The 10,064-nt window shown below is 52.6% G+C and overlaps 1 protein-coding gene across 1 annotated transcript in view; it reads left to right on the top strand.

Annotated features, from left to right (window-relative positions):
• The first annotated feature begins 9,576 nt into the window (after positions 1-9,576).
• The window catches only part of UACA (uveal autoantigen with coiled-coil domains and ankyrin repeats), a 50,004-nt gene continuing 49,516 nt past the window's right edge, over positions 9,577-10,064 (top strand). Inside the window, exon 1 of the mRNA XM_017736983.1 lies at positions 9,577-9,581. Coding sequence (XP_017592472.1) covers positions 9,577-9,581 — 5 coding nt within the window. The remainder of the gene's footprint in view (positions 9,582-10,064) is intronic.

Raw genomic sequence — 10,064 nt, forward strand, 5'->3', positions numbered from 1 at the left:
CACCTGCCCGCAGGTCCGGGCGAAAAAAACCGCTGGTCCCTCCATAAAGTCAACATCACAGTGGGCTCTGATTATATATTGCAAAGAGATGCAGTCACACATGTCTGTGGTATTTTTTTTTCACCCTTGGAGAATTAATGACAGAGAAAAATTAATTTTGATTAACAACTGCTGTGTCACAAAATGTTTTGGTTTTTTTTTTTTTTTTCCCCAGAGGAAGGAAAAAATAGTTATGCCAGAATAATCCCGAGCTGGTGCCTGAGCCAGTCCTCTGAGAAGACGGGATCAGTACTCCAAGAGCTGGGAAAACCGAGGCAGATGGAAGTGAGGGTTAGTGGAGCAGGCTGGTGCTGGAAGGAGAAGGTGCAGTAGGATGGGGAGCTCATGTCACAGAGAGCTGTCAGTGGTTGGCTTGGGGACCCTGTCACCTCTGCTCGACCACGCTCAGCTCCTGCATCCCTGAGCCCGGGGCAGTGCCGGAGGTTGCGGGAGTGCCGAGCTGGCTGCAGCTGGGGTGGGAGCACAGCAGGTCTGCCCGGCACAGCCGGCTGTGACACAGGCGACTGAAGTTTCGGTGGTTGACCTGCAGAGTCTGGGCACCTTCCTGTGCCACCCTAGCAGCTCCTGCCCTCGTGTGTGGCAGCTGGGGGCTGTCCCGACCAGAGCCCTGTAACCAAAGCCGGGAGGTGCCCCAAGTGGTGTCTGGAATGTTCCCGTGACCCGAGTGGGAAGCGGCTGGAGCAGTGAGATGAGAGCACTGCATCCATTGGCATGTTTCTACTTTTAACATGTTAAAGGATCATGTCTGTAACCTGCCCTAATTTTAGGCATTGGTCTCTGGTGCTGGATTCCTGCAGGGAAGAATGAGTGCAGGTGTAAAATTAGCTTGATTATTTCTGGGCTGGTGGTTACCAGTGCTCCATCACGGAAACGTCCGGCTCAGTCGTGTCCGTGCTGCTGCCTCCCAGTCGGTGCTGTTCCTGCCCCAGGATTGGCCTGCAATCACAATCTTGGTATCCAGGTGGAGGTTTAGAGGGAAGGGACACCATTCCTGCATTTAGGAATTGATCCATATTAGGGGCAGCTAAACACAGTAGCCTTTCATTCCCAGTGGTTTGGTTGGGAAGAGCTCGGGAAGCAGAGACTGAACAAGGATAAATGGTGCATCTCTAGGCTCTGCCACAGCTGGAGAAGATATTATGTGAAATAACTAACATGGAAATGTTAATCAGCATTAGCTGTAGTGGAAATTCCATTAGCAAAACACAGAGAAGGAAAAGGCTGGGATTAGGGTGGCTTGGCAACAGGCTCTCCTCCCCAGTTTTTGGGTCTCGTGGTCCAGGATTTAAGCTGTTATTCAAAATACAAGTCATTTTCTTTCCCTCCTCGGTGCGAACACCAGAAAGTCCAAGCGCAGAGCAGCTGTGACCGGCACATGGAATGTGCAGCAGCCTGGAACGCTCCGCTGAGGACACAGCAAAGCAGCAGCTCATTAGTGTGAGCACAAACATCCCTGCCTGCCCATGGCTGCTCCTGGCACTGCACTGCCAGGGACCGGTGTCACAGGGAGGTGGTGACCGAGTGGGGTTGCAGGGGACATGGCTGGCTGGGCAGCTGAAGGGACTCTGAAAGGACATTTATTGGGGTTTTGGTTTTTCATGCCTGAACATGATCTCCTGAGCTTTTAGGTTTTTAAGACATAATATTTCCTTGTGTTTGACTGTTCACTTCCCCGTTTCAGTACTTTTCCCTGCTAGCTTTGTCCTCGCCCTTGTTTACCAAGTTTTCAGAATTAATATTTCTGAAGTAACTCAGGTTCCTCCTGTTCTTCCCCTAAGGAGCCAGGCTAGGAGAGCTGGGGGTGTTCAGCCTGGAGAAGAGAAGGCTCTAGGAAGAACTTAGAGCCTCTTCCAGTGCCTAAAGGGGCTCCAAGAGACCTGAAGAGGGACTTTGAACAAGGGCCTGGAGGGACAGGACAAGGGGGAATGACTTCCCGCAGCTTTAAGGTCCTTTCCAACCCAAACCAGTCTGGGATTCTGGGATCCTGTGTTCTCATTCGAGCTGGAAATGCAGGGGGACGTGGAGCAGTGGTGCCTGACACAGGGGAAACCCCTAGGGCAGAGTTCACCCCAGTCCAGCAGAACTGGAACTGGTTTGGATTTAGCTGTGCCTCTTCCCCTACTTGCACAGTCCTGGAGGGCTGCTGGGCCCTGCAGGGGATGGAGAGGGAGCGAAGCCATGCAATCACTCACGCTGTGATCTCTGTGTACAGCTGATTGTTCGAGAGGCTCTTGCAGCAGAGACCACTCTGGAATGCGTCCCAGGCTGGATGTGAGGCAGAATTTGAGTGTGGAAGCTGCCCTGTAGCAGGACAGAGGTTATTTTATCCATGGAGTTTGCAGATTGCTCACTGCACTTGAGAGACTGAGCAGACAAGTGTGTTCAAACAACAGAATCCAAGAGCGATGGACACGGACACTGACACTGTTTAGCAGGGCTGGAGTCTCACCAGCTAAAAGAAGCCCTGAACTGAGGAGCAGGAGTTGCCCACGCAGCCAGGGAAGCATTCCCAGGTGGGATGCCCTGCGGCATGCACCATCCCGGCGGCGCTGGAGGGGCTGATGTCGGGACTGTGTCTGGTGTCTGCTCCGGGCACTCATCACACCAAAAGGGCACAGCAAAGCACTCCCGGAGAGGTTCCCAGGCTGTTTGGGTGCTCTGCCCACGGGTATTTTTCCCCCTCTTGAAATGACAAGACTGAGAAAACCCATCCTTGAATAGCTCCGGCAGCACAGATCCGTAGGGAGCCGGCTCAGGTTTCCCAGCTGCCGAACCCATCCAGCAGGTATTTCAGGCAGCCTAGCGGCTTTGTCCAGCAAGCTGTGAGGGGCCAGTGGAATTAGGACACTGTGTGCCTGCCCCTTCTTCTAGGACTGCTCCAAGGGCTGAGGCCTCTGCTCTACAGCGAGATCAGCTCCCGGATTTGTGCACAGATTGCTGCCTAGCAGGAGCCGAAGCTCCTTTGCAGAATGAATCCCATTCACAGGAAATTCAGACCCCGTTTGCCATCGGCCAGCATCCAAGAGAGAGCAGTAACAGCAGACACAGGATTTATTTCGCAGGAGTACCATGAACTCGGGGGTGCAGTAACTGGTGTGAGTGACAGTCGTGTGCCAGCCTCAGGTCACCCTGTTCTCCTGTGCCATCCCGGGGGTTGTTCATGCTCCAGCCTCTCCTCTTCCTCCTCTGCTGCAGCTCCATTCTGTGAGCCCAGGCTGATTTGGCTGCTGCAGGTTCAGCTGCTCCCTCAGAGTAGGCAGGAGTTCAAACCCCACTGGTTTCCCACTGCTCAGAGCAGATGGAGAGTAGGGAAGGCACAGCCAAGATAATGGAGCTAATTTGTGAGGCTCGGGGAGCTGTGTGGGGTTTCTCTGGCTTCAGGAGACGCTGCTGGTTGGGGTTACTGTGGGAGACGCTGGGGTTGCTATTATTACACTACAAATCCTGCATGCCTGGATGGTTGCTAACCTGGGACCCTGCTTGCTTTGCTCCTCATCAACCTAAAAATGAATCCAGGATCTCTCCGGTGCTGACAGGAGTTCCCAAGAAGAGACATAGGGTGAAGGATCTACTGAAGGTCGCGGGGCTCCAGTTTCACTGTTGATCCATTTGAGATTAAACAACGTTCAAAGCTGTTGATGGTCCAACCCCAGACATCACACACACACAAGGATAAGAAGCTTAGGAAGAGCTTTGCCTTTGCTACTGACTCTAAAGCTTTGGAAAGTGCGCTGTGGTTGCCTGGGAGCTCTGGTTTCCAGTGCAGCTGGCCAGCCCATCCGTGAGGATGGAGGAAGATGTGCTGACGACAGCAGCTATTTGAGATGTTTTCCCCTGAGTTGGGCTGGCTCTCCACAGATTGTCCTCCTGAAGACCTGTCTGCAGCTCTGCCAGTGCTCTGATGTATTTGCACACTCTGTTGCCACAGAGACCCGTTTTTCTCTCTCTTTTGCTGCAAATGAAACAGTTAAACTGCAGCATGGTAACTCCCTGGCCAGACTGCTCTGTGCAGGAAGGCATTCAGCTCTGGTTAAATTCCTTTTGATCTTTACATTCCTTTGGCTCCTTATCACTTCTCCTTATCCCTTCTGTTAGTCTGTCCTCCCGTTTACCATAGTCATGGTAAGGCTTTATCTCCGGGATCAAATCAGTCCAGGGGAGATCAGGGTTTCTCCTGCCATTGCTCCATCCCTTGGTGCAGCCCCAGGAGCCCTGGTCCGAGGTCCCCTTTGCTTCTGCTCCTGTATTCCAGGAGTTGCATAATCCCATTGAAACTCCCACCTGCTCCTGCTGATAAACCAAGGCAGCAGCAAACCCCACTTCTGTTTGAGGTAAGGGGAACCAGAAACTATTTGCAACAATGTCCTGATGTGAACGTGACAAGTTTTTGGTATGTCCCTTGCACCCACTTCTGTTTCTAATTCTACTTCCCACCCTCAGGTATGACCACAGCCCGAGTGACACAGTTCAGTCTGTGTGGGACATGCTGCCTTTGGTTCACTTGGGAATTCAGCTCCCTTGCACTTGCTGGAATGTGCTGCTTAATTAACATCATTTATCACACAGATGCTGTGACCACGGTGAATATGGGTTTGCTTGGCTGTCTCTCAGTGCCTCAGCACAACGACTCCACTTCTCGGAGAGTGAATTTGCTTTCTCGAAGCAGCTGAGGTGCTCAGCAAGGCTTGGAGCCCCAGGCAAAGATGCCTTCACTGTACACCTTCCCTAGTGGCATTCCAAAACTTTCTCCTGGCATCTGGAACAAGAGTTTACTGCAGTCAAGAAAATTAAATTCACCACTTCCCTGAAAGCACGTGTGAGTGGGAAAAAACTGAGGAGCTGTTTTCAGTCTTCATCCACAACCTGAACTTTACCCTCTCTTGCTGCCAAAACAGATTCCCTTCCTTTGGGGTGTTTTCTTCTTTGGGGCATGTTTTAATCCATAGTGAATCCACAGGACAGCCTGTTCTGTTGGCTCTCTTGGCAGCAGGCAGCAGCCCTGGTTTCTACACCCACTTCTGACCTGACGTACAGCTTTGGAAAGCCGTTTCCCACCTGTTCCCATTCCCAACGCTGCCCTGTTGGCTGCACACCGCAGCTCTCCAGGAGCTCCTGCCAGGCACGGTCTGGCTCTGGGTCCGGGCACGGCTCCGTGCGCAGGGTGAGCGTTCCCTGTGCCTGTCGGGCACTGCTCTGAAGTAGCCGCGAGGAGCAAGGGAGAGCAGCCAAGTTGGCACCGGGCACTCGTCGCACTCGGCTCCCAAGAGGTTGGCACACGCTTTGTTTTTCCTGAGCTCGGCCTCAGGCCAGGCAGGCTCAGAGCTCAGTGTGCAAACACTGCTGAGTGCAGGTTGCCGTCTAAACATGTTCCCTTCTTCCTCCCTTTCTGGGAACCCAGGACAAGATGGGGGCGAAAGGAGTAAGACGAACGGAGGTTGTATACTGATGTGGGAATCCACTCTTCTCCCAGGGAACAACCCACAGGACAAGAGCAAACAGCCTCAAGTTGTTCCAGGGGAGGTTTAGGTTGGATAATAAGAAAAATTTCTTCACTTGAAGGGGTTATCAAACTTCGGAAGAGGGTGTCCAGGGAAGTGGTAGAGTCACCATCCCTGGAAGTGTTCAAAAAAACACGTGGATATGACATTCAAGGACAAGGTTTAGTGCTGAACATGGTGGTGTTGCTGGGTTGACAGCTGGGCTTGACGAACTTAGAGGTCTTTTCCAACCTTGACAGTTCTATAATTCCATGATTCTAATAGAGCTTGGACACTGGCTTGCTTTGGCTGTGTGTTGTTAAACCTTCCCTCTGCTTGTCTGTACAACCCTGGGGCCATATCCCCTCCCCATCCAGCAGTGCAGGTTTGTGCACACCTGGCTGGCGCTCCTGGGGATGGGCAGGAGCTGCCCTTGGGGAGGTGGGAGTCAGCCAAGCTCCAGGGGCTGCTGGGCCCGGCAGTGACTGTGTGTGTGCTCCTGCCCGTGTGGCCATCGCTCCTCCCAGGATGTGCCTGGTGTGACCCTGAGACCCGGGTCTGAGGGACACCGGATGGACATGTGTGTCCTGTCAGGGACACTGCACCCAGCAGGGTGTCAGACATCCCATGGGAACAAGGCCCACCTCTATCCTTGCAGTGGAGACAGGGATTCTTCTTGGGCTCATGAGCAAAGGGAGATAAAATTATATCCTCCTCCGTGTGTGTGCCTGGCATGGGGATTAATTTATCTGGATGATTAAGGCAGCAAGTGATGCAGGAGGTGGCTGGATAATTTAATGACCCAGGTGGAAACAGAAAGCCAAGAGTGTTACCCTTTCAGTTGTGCTGGGGTTTGATTTTTATGTCCCGTTACAAATGAATTCTCTTCCCTGGAGAAGTGGAATATATTCACACTGATCTGCTTCTCCGTCATGTGAAACTGCTGAGAACCAGAGCTTGTTGAGCCTCTTTTTGGGGGCAGATGTTGCTATGGCTTGTGCAGAGGGAGCTCCCCAGCTCCTGTGCGGCTGCAGGAAGGTGTCACTGAGCACAGGTGGAGGTCCCGGAGTCACATCCCTGTGGAAATGGGCCTCACCCACTGAGACAGTCGGTACCACCTCATTTTGTGGAGTGCATGACCACCTAGTTCTGTGCTTTTGTGACTGATTCAAAAGCTTTCTGAGCTCTGACTGGGGTAAGAGAATGGCCCAAATGCTCTTCCAATGGAGCAGAAGCACAGGCTCTGGCACTATAACTCTGGAAATCCCACCGTGCTGCAGCAATTCCTTCCTCCGGCCTCGCTGTACAGTTTGGCTCCAATTAGTTGGTCTCGACTGCTACATGTGCAGGCCAATACTGCTTCTATTTCAGGGGGACTTGCCAGAGATTAATTAGATCCCAGGCCTGCAGAGGACCAGCCAGCACATTTCGTGTGCCATTAACTCGGCACTTATCAGGCAAACATTGTCGGGATAAATCTCCCCTTTGTTGTGCTGCTGTAAGCGAAGGTTGTCACAAAAATGAGCCATTTGAGCAGACACAGGGTATGGTTTGGGAGCTGCATAAGCTGCTTGCTGAGCTCAGATGCCAGCCCTGGTCACTGGGATGGCACTAAGTGTGTGTCAGTGCAGGCAGCCGTGCCCGCAGCTCCCGGCGGCCCTCGGAACTGCTCACAGAACTGCTGAGGCACAACATCCACCAAGCCCTGAGTCAGTGCACAGAGATGTGCAGTCTCAGCCACTGCTCCAAGGAAACCTGTGCTTTGAAGGGTAAAATCACAGACAGAGAAATCATGGAGCTGGGGAGAGCAGGGAACAAATCTCCAGCAGGAGCTCCAGATTTCTGTTTGGGAAAGCATGAAGTGACCTTATCTCACCAGCCTCAGGTTGTGCTCTGCTCTCGGTGCCTACGCACTGGGAACACAAACCACACCAGGCTGGCTTGTCCCAGCTCGTCTCACTTCCAAGAGAGCTGGGAGAACGTCTGGCCAGACAATGAGGGACACGAGCCAGGAACCAGGAATGGAGTGATGGCGAGAGCGGAACAAAAACAGGGACCAGGAACAAAAATGGGGCTTGGAGCAACCTGGTCTGTGGAAGGTGTCCCTGCCCATGGCAGGGGCTGGAACTGGATGGGCTTTAAGGTCTCTTCCAACCCAAAGCATTCCAGGATTTTACGATTCCATGATATATCATCTAGCTAACAGGCAAAGAGGGCATGGGACGTGCAGAGGGGTGATGTAGTGGGAACTACATGCCAAGAATCTTAACAGAAGCAGCCTGAATTAATTTGAAGAGTGAAGTGAGAACTCCGGAGAAAAAGCCTGTAGATGTGTCCAGAATGAGGGAATAGTTCTGGCAGCGTGGTCAGGGAAGGGCCAGACATGGAATCTGCCTGGACCGCACCGGAACGGCCCGGCTTGGCCTGGGGACTGTGAGGTGAGGTTGGTTAGCTGCGCTCCCGGGGCTGCCACTCACACCGACAAGTCAGGCTCCAGTAATTCAACATGAAACATCTTGTTCTGGTGCTGACACATCGGCTGGGAGATGGTGTTCAGATAGGGAACTTCCTGCTTTGACAGCAGGGGAAAAATGGGAAGGCTCTGTTCCAGCTGCCCTGGCTGAAGGCTCTACCCTGCACAGAGCCGGCCAGTGAGAACTGCGGTGTGCCTGGGACACGCTTCCCCCGGGATCGGCTCCAGCGGGACAGAGCTGGATCACAGGGCTGGATGCCATCCTCTCAGTGCAGCATCTGCTGAGCCCTCAGCAGAGCAGAGGCTCTGCTGGCTGGGGCAAATGCGTGGATGTGTGCAATTATCAGGGAACGGTGCCGGAATTGGCCGAGCACTTGGAACTGCTCCGTGCAGCTTCTCGGCACTGACTCCAGAGTAAGGAGTTATTTTTAAGATTCTGCTTTCGCTCGTACTGGAATGACTCAGAAGGAGCTTCCTTTAAACAGCACAGATTTGGTGGGAAAAGGGGAAAGCTACTGCTATTAGCTTGGTCCTGAGAATGTGACAATATTTTTGTAAAGCTGAAACTTTTGGTAATAAAAGCTTATTTTTAATGAAACAACTATTTACTGTGACAACTTGACAGACAATGGTTCTGATCCGAGCAACTCAAACCAGTTCATCTGCCCCAGGTTCTGCTGGTGCTGGGGCTGAGCGTTTTCCTTGAATTCCTGATTGGACATGAATGTTGCTGCCTCATGTTTGTGCACATCCCTGGGCAAATACCCCTTTGACGTGTAGCATGTTGGGTACGCTCAAGGAATTTGCGTTTCCAATCCTGTCCCTTCACAGCTATTGGAAAGAGGAAGGAAAGACCAAAGGAAACCACTTGGTTCCCACGGGTAGAAAACAACCAGGGAATCCTGATCTCCCCGGTTTCCAGGTGCTGCTGTCCCTTTGCTTTGTGCCAGGCAGGGGCAGATCGCCTGTGCCAGCGGTGGCAGGGTGGCAGTGCCAGGCTGGAGTGGTGGGAACAGGGGTTCCAAGGGACTGATGGCCTGGGAGAGCTGGTGTGGGGCTGCCCAGCCGAGTGAGAGGTGTCTGGAGCTGTGCCTTCTGCTCCAGGACATGCTGGAGCTCTGTCGGTGCCCTGGAAGCGTGGAGGCTTCTGTGAAGGAATGAAAGGAGAGATACTGCCTGAAACATGGCTCTTTAGGGAGAAAAACACCACAAACTTTAAACAGCATTTGGGGCATGAACAGTGTTTCTCTAGAAAGCCCAAATCTGGGATTAATCCGTGCTGGATGAGGGGTCAGAGTGCCCAGGGGAAGATTTCCATTTTGGAGCTCGCTGGACTCTCCAGCCACCCTGCTGTGCACAAAATGAGCTCATATTTAAAGGCACCATTTTCTTTCCTTCCAAACAGGCCACCTATAGAGTAACCCAAGTGTTTGAACAGGGTTTGGCCGGATTGATTAAAAGGCAGTGACATTTACCTCCAGCCTTGCTTATATTAGAGATCCATTGATCAAACAGCCCCTTTCCAGCTCTAATAAGCAAGGTCTTAAACCCAATCCACGTGCCGTAATGAAGTAAGTCTCAAATAAGTTTTAAAACCTTCTGTCATCAGTGCAGTGTGATGGGGCTGCGAGGAAAATGGGGTGAGAAGGGGACAGTAAGTAAGACTTGGGATGAGCAGAACTGAACTCGAACTCTGACAGTGCTCACGCCGAGGCTAGAGTTAACTGTGTTGTTTAAAACACGGCCTATGCCCAGCTCGGGCCTCTGCTGTGTGACCTCTTCATTCCTTTGTGCACAAATGTCATGTTTATTGTAGGGGCTGTTTGCACGGCGGCCATTGATTTGTACCGCCCGCTTCAGGTGAGCGGGAGGCCTCTGAGCTTCCTTCTCAGCCACCGGGAGCTCTGTACTTGGACGGATGGAGGTGGGGTCCCCCCGACACCAGATACACCTGTCTCGGTCCTTTTCCCGCTTCTTATCCCGATCCTTATCCCGGTCATTACCCCTCTCCCTCAGAAGCCGCAGACCCGCCCTCTCTGTGGTGCCCTGAGGGT

This window comes from Corvus brachyrhynchos, unplaced genomic scaffold (assembly GCF_000691975.1).
Source record: "Corvus brachyrhynchos isolate BGI_N302 unplaced genomic scaffold, ASM69197v1 scaffold200, whole genome shotgun sequence".
Lineage (NCBI taxonomy): Eukaryota > Metazoa > Chordata > Aves > Passeriformes > Corvidae > Corvus > Corvus brachyrhynchos.